The 14423-nt window shown below is 39.6% G+C and overlaps 1 protein-coding gene across 3 annotated transcripts in view; it reads right to left on the bottom strand.

Moving 5' to 3' along the window:
- tasor2 (transcription activation suppressor family member 2) overlaps positions 1-12671 on the bottom strand; it is a 31585-nt gene extending 18914 nt beyond the window's left edge. For all 3 annotated transcript variants that reach the window (XM_026175456.1, XM_026175457.1, XM_026175458.1), the window contains exons 1-14: positions 12003-12671; positions 11553-11701; positions 11167-11262; positions 11004-11076; positions 9647-9738; positions 9423-9560; positions 4974-5107; positions 4837-4853; positions 3403-3502; positions 3200-3294; positions 3006-3112; positions 2694-2766; positions 2516-2587; positions 269-2365 (exon numbers count right to left, since the gene is read on the bottom strand). In XM_026175456.1, coding sequence (XP_026031241.1) covers positions 269-2365; positions 2516-2587; positions 2694-2766; positions 3006-3112; positions 3200-3294; positions 3403-3502; positions 4837-4853; positions 4974-5107; positions 9423-9560; positions 9647-9738; positions 11004-11076; positions 11167-11262; positions 11553-11701; positions 12003-12036 — 3277 coding nt within the window. In that variant the 5' untranslated portion in view covers positions 12037-12671. The remainder of the gene's footprint in view (positions 1-268; positions 2366-2515; positions 2588-2693; positions 2767-3005; positions 3113-3199; positions 3295-3402; positions 3503-4836; positions 4854-4973; positions 5108-9422; positions 9561-9646; positions 9739-11003; positions 11077-11166; positions 11263-11552; positions 11702-12002) is intronic.
- Between the last annotated feature and the right edge of the window lie 1752 nt (positions 12672-14423).

Raw genomic sequence — 14423 nt, 5'->3', positions numbered from 1 at the left:
TCATGTTTCGTTACATTAAGCATTTGTGTTCTCACATACATTTAAACTAGGTAATTGTGACAAAAGTTCAAGGTTGCTGTGTATGTGTGAAAACAGCTCACAAGTTAGCAAAGGCTTTGCAAAGTGCAGAAGTAGCATGCAGAGGACAGTTATGGGAATGACAGAGTCAGGAAAGGGGTTAGTTTGTCCTGTACATGACAGAAGAGATTGCACATATCAGACAAAAAACAAGCGTTCCACACTTTATAATTACAAAAACATAACTTACATTTCTTTTTGATACATTCTGCAGAGATGCTTTGGTGCTTTTTGAGTGTTTTTATCCTGCCCCGTCTTGTAAAAATTGATGAAGCCCTATGCAAGATTTGAGGTTGCTTGTCCTGAATCATTTGTTCTTGTGTCTTTGCTGTGTCCGTCTTTTGCTTGGAGTCCTGATCCTCTGTTTTTTTCAAGTTCTCCGGTATCACTTTAGGGGTCAGGCCAAGGGCAAACGCAAACAAAGGGTCAACTGGCTGCACCTTTTGAACTTCCGTGACCACAGCATTGGTGGTTGGGGTATTTTTATCATTACATGTCAGCGCCTCAGACTCAGTGTCCGCTCCTTTGCTCTTCTTGAGACAAGGCTCAGTGTCCCGAGGAGTATTTGGAGCTGTGTCCTCTGTCACAAGATCCGTTTTCCTCTTTCCTCTTAAAAGTACTGATTTTAGTTTCCTCAACAGAAATTCACTCTTAGTTGGGCACTTTTCAGGGGAGAGGTTCTCAGAGTGTTTTTCCTGAACTGCTTGTGACGAAACACTGTCTGTGGGTTCATTATTTGAGGAATTACTTTCTGGATTCAAAGGCAATGAACTATTACCATAATTTGACTCCCTTGAAATTTTCTTCTCAGGATTAACATCACTAACAGTGACGTTCTGAAGATCATTCCCACCCTCCACTATGTTAGCAGCCTGCATGTCTTCCACTGCTGTCTCTGGAGCAGTGCAAGACTCTGGATCCGATTTGACCACGTCATCAGCATTCACTGGGGCATCAAGCAACATTTTTTCAGAGCACTCTTCATTTTTGTTAGACTGGAGCTTATCCTTCAAAGATTTAATTTGATCAACAAAGTCTGTAGAGCCGTGAGGCACCAAAATCTTTCCACATTCACTGATGATTGGTTTAAGGTCCCAGCGCTCGGTTTTCCTTCTTAAAGGGCAATGCTCAGGATCTGTTTTTTTCTCTTCTGCTATGGGTAAAGCAACCATAGCTGATCTTAGTTTTCTATTTTTTGGAGATAGTTTTCCACATTTGCGCTTACGCCGTTGTAATTTCCTCCAATTTGAAGGATTACTCAGCTGTGGGTGATCTGGTATTTCCTTGGTGTGTTCATCCTTCAGACTGTTTACATTGTCATTCTCCACTGGTGTTTTGACTGTCTGTAAAGTAGACGGCACAACAGAAGCTTTAGATGCTTTTTTCAATCCCCCAGAACCTCCTGTGTGTAGTTTAAGTTTTGTTTCTGTGAAACTAGTGACCTGAGGTATATTCAAAAGCTTTTGAGTATAGCCAGTCTCATCACAGAGAGAGTTTACTTCTGCTGCTTGTAATTTTGCTCTTAGATTTAGAGTCTCATTGCTGACACTTTGTTCTGCAGAAGTGATGCTGACAATCAGCTCTGCAGGAAGGTCATCTGATGTAGGAGGAGTGAGATTATTTGCCACCACATCATCAGTTTTGTTCAGTTCACTGAGGTCACTGGATTTTTCATTGTCTTTGGAAGAAGCTCCCAGTTGCAAATCATTTGGAACCACATTATGAGGCACAAATGCTAAATCATCTTGTGCTCCGGTACTTGTTGTAACATTGTCTACAGATGTCTCAACATTTTCAGAAGATTTCAGGTCTGATAATGTGTCTTCGAACACTGTATTAACAGGGTCTGTCAACTCCTGAGGTGCCTCCTCAGGAGACGATATACAGATATAGACATCATCATCAAGATCTTCTCTCCTCCGCTCCTCTTGTCCAGCTGCAAGAATTTCTGAAGCTCTAGATACTGGCAGTTGGAAGGAGGTTGGTCTGCTCAGATATGACCTGAAGCTCTGCATTGCCCCATCAGTCCATTCAGGGGACGAATACAGGTGGGTATCCGGCACATCATACTGAAATGGAAACATGCTGACTTCCCGAGAAGGACTTGACGTCAGACCAGGATTTATCAGTGCAGTGTAACTCTGCATATGCTGAGCCAAGACTTCACACAGTTCTTCACTTGGGTCGATGGGCGTTTTCTCAGCTTCACCCTCAGCATAGCTTAGTACAGGCAGAATCCGGAGGATTTCTGATGTCATAGAAGGGTTCTTCTGTCCAAATTTGGTATCTGTGAGAAATCAAGCCAGAATATTTGTTTAGTATCTGCTCTTGTAATTAAACTGCCTTAATGGCAAATTAAGCTCTAATAAATGCTAGTTACAAAATTTAGAATGATTTAATACATTTATATTCAGTGTTTAATAAATGTTACAATGACCTCTCATTACAACTCGAGGATCTGGAAACACAAACAAGCCCTGCAGGACTTCACTTGCGCAGGACCAAGCATCTAGGGAAGAAAAGAAATTTGTGCATGATATGTAGCTTTCTAAACAAAGACAAAATTTTGTTATGCAACTGACAAAACAGTATACTTAAACCATTTTAAGTCTTACCATCATATGAGAGAAAATGGGACGAGTGCAACAGGATAAAAAATCCACCATCTCGCAGCAAAACAACGAGAGCCTATGTGTAAATAAGTAATGGTTTTTGGGTGTTAGGTAAGTCACACTCAACCACATACTGTCAGCTGCATATAAGAGAGCCTAATATTTTATTGCACTGGAAATTTCCACCGATGAAATCATTCACAGTTTAGTCTATCAACAATAAAATAGTTTGTGAACAGTTTAGCGCTCAATTAATTGCTTTAGTTGTTTCATAAAGAGTGTTTCATATTAGATTGATAGTAAACAAAAACTCACAAGATCTTTCTCTTTGATGTCCCACAGAAGCTGAACAAGTGAGTTGGTTTCTTCTGCCTCAGTAGAAACCAACTCATACAGACTGCAGTACAAGCCATCCAGAAAGACTGAAAGACAGCAAAATGCCACATTTATTAATATGTTTACTTCCCCAAGATTTTACCTTTAAAAATAAAAAAATAACAACAGCACACCTTCACCAGTGAAGCAGGTTTCAAAAATAGCCCTTGGTAACAGCTGTCGTAGATCTAACATCGAAATCACCCAGTCAACGTTCACCACTGGTGGTCTTCAACAGAAAAAAAAGTGAAAGCACATAAAATAGCTTAATGAAATCTAAATGTTCAAAGCCAAATAAGAATTAAATCTCCCTTTTCTATGTGCACATTGAACTTACAGCTTGGCAGGTAGTAAGGCCCCTGCTTTAGACCTCAGCCCAACATTGCATAACTGCCTGCCGATCTGAAGCTCACCTCTCCAAGGCAAGTAATGAAAAACTGAAATGATTTAATACAACAGCAAAAATGTTATGCATGAAAAAAAAATGCAATTTTCAGTAATGATAACAAAACAACAACAAAAGCACGTTCACTTGAAAATTGCAATAAATATCTATTATGTATTTAGTCATGTATGAAAAAAATATAAAAAATAACAAAAAAGATACACCCTCCGTCAATTATAAGGTTTTCATAATAGAAATATTATCTAGGTTAAGTAATTAGGTTGAGGTGTTTTTCCGCCATTTTGTTGTAGATTTACTGTTGTACTTGTAGTCATTGTCCTGTTGATTGACCTAAGCTTTAGCTGTCCGAAAATTGGCCTCACAGCTGACTCAAAAATTATAATCCTGCCATCACCATCCCTGATAATTGCTAATAAGGTATTTGTACTGAGACGCTGTGTTTGTTTTTTCATTTGATTATGGCTAAACATCTCCATTTTTATCCATGTCCCATGGACAATGTTGCAGAAGTCTCGTAGTTTGTTATGCTACCACGCTCTTTTGAAAGAGAAGAGGTTATACTGGTAACTCTTCCAAACAAGTCTCTACTTGTTTTTTTCTAATTACACAGTCACAACCTTAATAACATTTAACTTGCTATGAGGCCTGTAGGGTCTGCGATGTAACTCTAGCTTTTTTTTGCAGTCTCTCTGACCATTGCATTGCCTGACCTTGATGTGAATTTGCTGGAAAGAGTCCACCACTGGAATGACTGCTCATTGTCTTGAATGCTTCCCACTTTTGAATAATCTTTCTTAATGTACAATTGGAAATCACCTTAAATCCCTTCCCAGAAAGATGGGAAGCAAATAATCATCATTGCTGATATCTTCTCTGCATTATGTTAAAACACATTTAAATGTTTTTAAGGCGTTAACACCTTTTGTCCCTTTAACATCACAAGGTCTAAAGACTAGTACCCTTTCTTGTCCTAATGTCAAAACTTATGATGCGATTGCATTTAAGCTACGTCCAGATGAACAGAATCAACTTTTGGAGATTGCATTTATGCTCTAATTTATGGTCTTTTGTGAGTGTGTCTGTATACACTGGATCTTACAGTTTTTTAATGTTCTTATTCTGTGACCCTCCTATTTTATGTACAGCACTTTGGTCAACTCTGTTGTTTTAAATGTGCTCTTAAATAAGGTTGGTTTTCATAGGTGATTTATATGGGGATATAAATGGGGTAGGTGAACTACATAAATGTAAAATATATGTAACAAAACATATTCTACAAAAACTAAACAGAACCCTCATAAAAGTGACCCTCCAGCTCCTTGAGAATCTAAATTACGTGTAATCATAATCCCAGCCTTTACTTACATAATTTTTTCTCCTTGCTGAAAAGAAGAAAAAGAAAAAAGTCAGTATGATTTTAATAATCTCACATTGCATGGAATGGTATCGGACTAGAACATGAAGATTTAAAAAACAAACATGTATATGTGATAATAAAATACCATTTCTCCTGAGGTGATGCTATTGTTGCTTTGGTATCCGTATATGAAAACAATACAATAGCAAACGGACAAGCAGCACTGGGAGATTGTGCTGTAGCATTGCTTCCACCATCTAGCAACTCATACATGTAACACTGCAAGACAGAACAAAAAAGGTACTTGAACAGCCTGGTATGCTTTCATTTTTCTTTTTGAACATGCACTTATTCATAAAAGGAAGTAACTAAGCAAGGTTAAAAAAAAGAAAACAACAACAACAAAACCACCCCACCACCGGAATGCTACAATACTAATAACAGAGGACTTGTTAAGTTGACATTTATCAATGATATACCTCAGGCAAATCAATTAGCAAATGAAAAGTTTTTTTTGAATGTGCTCCATAACCCCCCCCCCCAAAAAACAAACTCATTAAATGAATATCTATATAGATAGGGTAATGTGTAAGGAACAAAGGGATGCCACATCCTTTGATGGAAATGAAAATTATCAACCAACAGACTGCTAAATTCAAAGACACCCCCAAAAGTGAAAAACTGATGCAACACACTCTATACATTGTATGACCCCCACACCCTTGCATGCCTGACAATGTTGGGGCATGCTACTAATGAGAAGATGGGTGGTATCTTGGAGGATGTCCTCCCAAACAAAATGCTCCGAAATGTTGTTCTATTAGACTTAGGTCAGGCGACCCTGTGGGCCACCTAATGGTATCAATTCCTTCATCTCCAAAAACTGTCCACATACTTTTGGCACGAGGCCAGGCATTGTCCTGCACTATGGAAAATGCCAATTGGTGAGCCCAATTGGCATAGAATACCAACACTGTGAGCACAAGGCCCACTAGAGAAAATTCGGGCCTTCTTGGGATTGTGCTGGAGGAAAAAGCAAATGGTAATGGCATGTATTGATGTGCCATCCTGAAAGAGCTGGACTACTTGTGCAACTACTGTGGGATCCAAGTATCACCTCATGCTGCCAGTAGTGCCATTGACCTATCCTAACCCAAAAAAAAAAAAAGTCAGAAAAGATGAGGAGGGGAAAAACATCAGTGGCCTTCATGTGTAAAACCATTCCTCTTTGCGGATTGTCTCGTAGTTGCCCCTCTAGTGCACCTGTGGTTGATTTCATTAACGCCTAAGCAGCTGAAACTGATTAACAACCCAGATCAATAGTTTAATTGACTTGATGCTATATTCTGATTAAAATATAATATATATCCTTCAGTGTGTGATAGATAGATAGATAGATAGATAGATCTGGGCCATATTAGATAAGATAACTCTTTATTGTCATTGCACAGTCATACATAGTACAGTAGTACAATGAAATTGGAAAAACTGTCCTACGTCGGCACTACATATAACACAACACGACACGATATGACACATCACAACGTAACAAACAACACAACACAGTATATTAACTTAGTATAAAAAAGAAGAATAAGTGTATGTGTATTGCACACTGTTATTATTGCACATTAATTATTATTGCACCTTGTTATAAATATAAATATTATTGTTATCGTTTTAAACATTGTTACCTCCCCCTAAAAAGTCCAGGGAGGTATCCAGTCAGGTCAGCTATTTACATTGATCAGGGCATATTATACCGTTCACGGTAATACCGGTATAATGTTAGGCAACGATAGGAAAATGAAATATCGCGATAGAATATGAGTACAACGCGCATGCGCAGTGCCTTTGTTTTCATACGCACATGGCCGATTGTTGAGTGAAACAGATGAACCAGAACTGGTTTGTAAAAATGGTGCAACTTCAGTGATGTGGAACTGGTTTGGTGTTTGTCCGTCAGATACACGACAAAGCACATTTTTTTGCAGAACATGCAAGCGGCCGTCGTTATTGTTGTATTTGTCGGACTAAGATGCTCTTAAATCTGGGAGTAATCTGGGTCCTAAACTCCGTACGCTTCAGGTCAAACGAACACCGCAGCATCACTGAGAGTTAAAAACTGTCTAAATTCTTTCATCTTTAATAAAACGATCAGCATTGCGGCTTTACCATGAAAACAAAATTTATTACATTTAACGGAGTTAGAAGTTAGCAGGAAGCTAGCGGAAGTTAGCTCGCTAGTTTCGCTAGTTACCTAAGCATGATATAGCATGTTCTGACTGAGAGATTTCTGAAAAAATTCAAACGTACAGCTCTGCTATCACTTCCAACATAAATGAAGACAGGAAACTAAACAGCAGTGACGTTTGTAGGGTTACTGTAGTTGGGCTAGCTGGTATATAATGATGTGCTACGTGATCGCTAGCGACACAGCTATGTTAGCATAATATAAACAGTGAAGCTGGAGGACGAACGCTAACACTTTTCCACTTATAAAAGTTAACGTGAAGGTTCCTCATAGTTAGAGACAAATGCAAGCGCATGGCAGGATGCTGTAAACGGACCAAACTTCAGTCAGGAGAACAACTGAGATAATCCATCCACAATAGAAGGTTAGTCATTCATATACTGCAACAACATGGGAATAGAGCAGCTGCCAGAGAATTCAACATTAATGAATCAATGGTACAGAAGTGGAGGAAGCAAGAAGAATGAGTTTAATAAAGTTTGATTTATCTGACTGCTTTGTTTCGCTTAATGTGCCTTATAATCCCGTGCACCTTATGGTCCGAAAAATACGTACTGCACACTGCAGTTTAATGTTACAAAGCACCTCTTTTTAACTTCAGTGGATATTATACATGGTTATGCTCAGGATATGTCAGCCCATTTCTACTGGAAATGCCTTTTGGTTAAACTTTCAGCAAGGAATTTGCATTTGCACTGTTACATTTTTATAAAGCTTTAATGTACATAAAAACCAGCTTCTTGTTTAAGTGAAAATAAATGGAAGGTTGTCTTTTTGCGCTAGTAATGTTGTGGAGTTGTATTTTGTCTCGCATCAACTATATCGTCAGTTATATCGTTATCGCAAATTTTCAAATATATATCGTGATAAATATTTTTGGCCATATCGCCCTGCTCATTCATTCATTCATTCATTCATTCATATATATATATATATATATATATATATATATATATATATATATATATATATATATATATATATATACACAGTATTTTCACGACCATAAGACGCACTGTGCTAAAAGGCGCAGTCTCAGTTATGTGTGCCATTACTGTATTTAACACACACATAAGGCGCACTGGATCATAGGGCGCATACAAGTACCGTATGCGTATTTAAAAATAAAGCGGGAGCAAACCTGAGTTCGGTACCTTACTCACATTTTTATTACCAGTAATCGTCATCATCAACAACACACAAGCATACAAGTGTGTGTATTTAAAAATAAAGCAGGAGCAAAACAAAGTTTGGTACTCACATTTTTATCATCAATCAAACCCATCGAAGTCCTCATCCTCTGGGTCTGAATTGAACAGCTGCGCTAAATCTCCATCAAACATGCCAAGTTCACTTTCTTCACTGTCAGAGTCACTTTCCGTGCCGTGCGGCTCCTCGGAAATGATGCCGGCTTTTGCGAAAGCTCGAACAACAGTGCCAGCAGACATGTTAGCCCAAGCATCTACAATCCATTGGCAAATTGTGGCGTAACTCGCCGGGCGCTGCCTTCCACTCTTGGTGAAACTGTGGTCTCCATCCGTCATCCATCGCTGGATGTGTTTGTCGCCGATGTGTTTGCTGCAGTAGGAGCGGAAGATGGCCAGCTTTTCCTTATAATCCGCTGGAAGTTGCTGCGCTACCGTAGTCCTGGTCCGGATGGAAAAATGGCACCGTTTCATAAAAAGTGAAAGTGAAACTGCTTTTAGCCGAATGGTGACCGTCGAAACGCTTCTCCCGCTCGTTCTTTGCTCGATGATCCACCGCTCGAGTCTTTCCTCCAACTCGGGCCACCTCGCCTTATGTCCGCGGAAACTCAACTGCGTTTTCTTGACCTGCCGGAGCTTGTTTTCTAGTTTCCTCCATTTGCGAACCATCGATTCGTTAATCTTAAATTCTCTCGCCGCTGCTCGATTTCCATGTTCCTCCGCGTAGCTGATGGCCTTCAGTTTAAACTGTGCTTCGTAAGCGTGTCTCTTTGCCACTTTCAGGGTTGTTAAAACAACGATGTCCTGCATAACGCACATACCTGTTCTTTTATACAGGTATGTGCGATAAAGTCAACGCACACACTTCACCCTTTAGCGTTCTCATGGTGTTCTCTACTACGTCCTCCTTACAACACACAGGGCGCACTGCGCTATAGGGCGCGCCGTACTTTTTGAAGAAAATCTAAGACTTTTAAGTGCGCCTTATGGTTGTGAAAATACGGTATATATATATATATATATATATATATATATATATATATATATATATATATATATATATATATATATATATATATATATATACATACACACACACACATACACACACACACATACACAGAAACTTGTTTACCTGGGTTCTCTCAAATGCAAGGAAGGAGCTGGTTTGTGCAGATACTGAAGGGAACTGTTCGGACACATGGCAGTCCAACCCCACAGTGGGTGCTGTGAAATTCTGGGTATAGTTTTCTGAAACCCTTTTAACTTTACCCTGTTAATAACAGAGAATAACAACATTTTTGTGTTTATAACAGCAGGAACAATCCTTCTAGAAACATCCATTTCTTTTTTCAGTACCTTTGTCAGCCTGATGATGGCGATGTAACCAGATTTCCCATGATACCAACGATTCAGATCCAAACAATCAGAGTACATTGATATGTAAACACCTTTAAATACACAGAAAATTTAAACTTAATATGTTTTCAGTCAAAAATAAACACAGTAAGGTTCAATTATTTGTAATAGGACTTCATAGACAACTATCATGGTGAAGTCATAACTCTGAAGTCGCTGTCTGTCACTCCCAGAGTAATACAACCACACCTAGGAAAATGAATGTCTCACACTTCCAAGAACACACCTCATTGAGCAACAGTCTGACTGAATTACCTTAGGTACTGCAGTAAACACTAAATTTCAACAGACCATAACGGTAACATTTATCAGTTTAGAATAAAATAAAATCTAGTTACATAGTTAAAATGCAATAACATGCGTTTTCCTGCTTATGGTACAAGTAACTGAGTCAGTTTTGAAAAAGAAAAGAAAAGAAAACTTCATAGAAAATGCTTGAAAAATAGTGACATACTCAAGAGCAAGTTATAAGGCGAGGTAGACAGCCACAAACTAGTCTAAGAAGTCTGTTCCGTCTTGTACTTTTTAGACTTTTTTAATTAGGAATGTCAAGTAACAAACATGTCGAGAATTACAACATTTATGAGAGAAAGGTCATGAAAAAAAACCTATTGCACAACTGCAAGTCTGCACAGGATGTGCAGCAAAAAAAACAAACAAAAAAAACCACTGGCTGAGTCGATAACATGTGACACACTGAAGCTGTTGTTTTAAAGTGTCAAGCCGGTGCCATTTTCTCCTACAGTTCACTGCAAAACAGCTCCATAAAAACTGACTTTGACCAAAGTTTGCTCTTGATAACGGCTACTCTTTATCACAGTCCGTACTGGGCCCCGTGGGTGTCCCAGCAGCATTTTAAACTGGGAGTTTTAAGGCTAAACAGAGCTAACAAGAATACAACTCGCAGTGCAAAACAGAAAGAAATGCCAGTCTTCCTTAAACACCAATATCCCGAAAACCTCATGTAATGTATAGTTTCTGTTTCACACATTCTTTCACTTTCATTTGTATACATTCGGGGCTTTAATTTGCTTTCACTTTCAAAACAAGGCAGCACTGGACAAACAACATGGACTATTCTTTAGCTTGATCTGCAAACATGAAGGACAACTTATATCTGGCCTAGGTAAAATCCTGCTTATTAGTATTGTTATAGGTTTACAGCTAAGGAATTTATTAGAATAAGATTTTAACGTTGAGTTTTAACACATAGATATCATATGATATCAGGCTCAGACTGAGGGAGGGAAGGACACGGTGGAGGATAAAAAATACATGTATATATATATATATATACCTTTAGAAGGATCTCCCAGAGTTGTACATGTGCTATTTCCAGTGAGCACACCGGTTTCTCGGAGTGCGTTAGCCTTTAAAACAAAAAAAAAAAGGAGCACGGTATGAGGATTCGGTTGATTGTGTGCGTTTTCTCAGCTGTGTCTGTGACCTCCAGTCTGTACCTTGTTGACATCGTCAAAGAGCAAAAAGCCATAGGACTCCTCTAGATCCTCGTCTGAATACCCAGCGTCTCTCCTTTTTGCTCGGAAGGCATTGTACTGATACAAAACAAATTTTAAAAAAAGAAATAAGGAAATCAGAATAAAGGCTGTGCTTCATGTAAGAGCAGTTCCTGTTTCAGGCATGAGAAATTTTACCCTTGTGGGATTTCTTATGAGCTCAAAAGAGGGGAAATCTTCAATATTATATGTATAAAAGAGAAACAAAACCCACCGCATGTGTATAAGATACCATCTGGTGGGGTTTAACGACCACGTGTTATTTAAATGTGGTTATACTGGGGCTATATAAAAATCTACTTAAATGCTGGGGAAAGACTTAGACTAACCTTTTCTTCCAAAGTTGGATTCTTTACCAAAACAGCAGACTTGTATCTGAAACACTGCTTCGACTCATCATACAAGTATGCACGTTGAAGTGGAGCCAAGATACTGTTTTTAAAGATGTCAGAAGAGTCTGGCACAGGTATCAAGACACCTAAAGAAAGTGGACAGAATGCAAACATGAGCGCAAAATCCACGAGAGACTGGAAAATTACAGGCAACTGCGGATTGGATTTCAACCAAGGGGAAAAAAACTCTCCGAGCTGTTTCTCAATCCTGGAACAGGCTGTCCCCATTGGATATCCTTATCTACGCATTTATTTTCAGTTTTAACACATAACATTAGCAGGTGTCGAGTAAAGCAGGAGAAAAATCTCCCACCACACGACTTTTTTTTTTAAATCTTGAAGTGAAAGTCGTATAAGTGGTGCTGGTGGGGGGAAAGGGCTCATCACCTTTACTCGAGGCACCACCATTCCCACTTTCCATTGCTTATGAAATCTGTCGGCCTCCCTTTTCCTTTCGCTGAAAACTGCTCTCCCCGGATTCAAACATCACAACTCGGTAATTAGATCCCATGTATCCCACGTCAGATAAACCTTTCAAAGTCACTCGAGCTCCTGTCGCCGCCGTTTCAATAGACATATTAACACGAAAACCAGGAAGTTAGAAAATAGCTGTTTGTCCACAGCACGTAGAAGCAAAAATATCCACGTAGCTTCACGTTTATCGTTTCATAAACAACGCGTCTGTTTACTCATGAAAGCCCCTCAGTCCTCCACATGCCTCCTCGCGTGGGGACTCGGCGTTACTGTCGTCGGTTTCAAAAAGGAAACAGAAACCTATCGAGGCGAAGCATCCATCTTGAAAGTCTACACCGAACTGTGTTCGCAAGGCAGCTGCTGAAGCAATGCTGAAGCTAGTTTGCGCCTGCGGCTCACTTCTCCTGTGTGTGTGCGTGTCCGTTTTTTCCTGTCCCTTTCCCTCCTCCTCGCGAAGAAATACTGATTTATAACAACAAACAAGCTAACACCGTGGGGTTATATTTGAACGCTAACTCGTTATCAACTGGTTTGATGGGTTATATGGCTGATTGAACACCGTAACACGGTTTAGATAAACTACGGGAGGTGCGGGGGGGAGTTATGGAGATTAGTGCTAACACGTCTTTAGCACGTTCCCATGAAATTTGGTTTCCTGGAAAATCCTGTTTACCAAATGCACAGGCAAACTCACGGTAACTTAACTAATCGCTATAAAAACTAGTGGAAATGTGCAGCTGCCTGTTTAGTAAAAATAAATAAAATAAAGGGGGGGGGGGTCGTGTTCTGCATGAGTCTATTTAAAATGTTTTCTCTGTATAGACTGCTATGTTATGGTGGGCAGCTTCGCCTATATCGCTATCAAAGGTTACAGCACCTAACTAATAACCTGGTTTGAGTACCTACTTCATTGTGATTTTTTTTTTTTTTTTTTTTTTTTTACATGGAGTGGGACATTGCTCTAAGTCCATAGTTCACCCTTTGAGACACATGACAGCCTAGTTCCTCTGCACATCTGTTTGTTCCTCTCATTATGCTAAGAGCATGTGCAGTGCAAGTTAACACTGTGAGCTGAACAAAAACAAATATTTGATATGTTCCTTTATCTCGAAATAGCCTTTCTGCATACTGGACAAAGACACAGCTTCCTAGTTTGAAGAGTCAAGCCAGTGCAGACGTGCTTCGAACCTGCATTCTTTTTAATGGCCACCTGGGGTGATAGCTGTGGTTCCAAAAAGACTTAGACTATTCCAAATAACTTGGATCTTAGATGTCAGAACTCGGGAATGGCATCAATCCTGAGTTAGCGTATTCCAGAAAAAGTGAGAGAAAAAAACAGTATTTATTTTTCCAGATATCACAATAAATATGGCATAATACTTACTTATGGGCGACCGTGGCTCAGGGGGTTGGGAAGCGTATCTGTAACCGGAAGGTCGCCGGTTTGATCCCCGGGCTCTCTGTCCTGGTCGTTGTGTCCTTGGGCAAGACACTTTACCCTACCGCCTACTGGTGTTGGCCAGAGGGGCCGATGGCGCGATATGGCAGCCTCGCTTCTGTCAGTCTGCCCCAGGGCAGCTGTGGCTACCCTGGGGCAGACTCCACCAGTGTGTGAATGAATAGTGGCATTGTAAAGTGCTTTGGGTGCCTTGAAAAGCGCTATATAAATCCATTATATTATTACTTTTTACTTAAAAACACTGATGCATGGATAGAGCCTGGTTTTACAGTTTTGCTACTGTTTATGGCCCATGCTACCATGTTGGATTGTTAACGTCAGGTTCAAATTTTGGTTGGGAACTCAGAAATTCTGACTTCTCACATCTGACCATTGCAACATCTCCCTCTGTATAATCTGTAAATCTCTGAGCTTCTGTTCTGATATAGAATTAAAAAACAGTGTTAAACACTGATACGGCTTTACAGCTGTGTCTTCAGCCAACCTTTGGTTGCAGCAACACAACATGCCAGGTTGCAAAAATTGAGATATGCAACACTGGCAGAAGTTGTGGCTTGTGACAGTGGATGCGACGCCAATCAAGTATGCACACAGGCCTAGAGGCCTATCTGTGACTTCTTCCTCTTTGTGTTTAACGGCGGTTGGCAACCAACGTAAAGGAGCATTACCGCCTCCTACTGTTCCGGAGTATGGGTCAGACTTACAGCTTAAGATAACCTTTATTAGTCCCACACGTGGGAAATTTGTTTTGTCACAGCAGGAAGTGGACAGTGCAAAAGTTATGAGGCAAAAATTAGAATACAATAAGAATAAATACAGTACACAACTGTACAGAATAGAATAAAATAAAATACTATATACAGTAGAATAAAATA

The sequence above is a fragment of the Astatotilapia calliptera genome, chromosome 7 (assembly GCF_900246225.1).
Source record: "Astatotilapia calliptera chromosome 7, fAstCal1.2, whole genome shotgun sequence".
Lineage (NCBI taxonomy): Eukaryota > Metazoa > Chordata > Actinopteri > Cichliformes > Cichlidae > Astatotilapia > Astatotilapia calliptera.
Note: the sequence above shows the minus strand (reverse complement) of the source record. Positions and strands in the feature narration are given on the sequence as shown.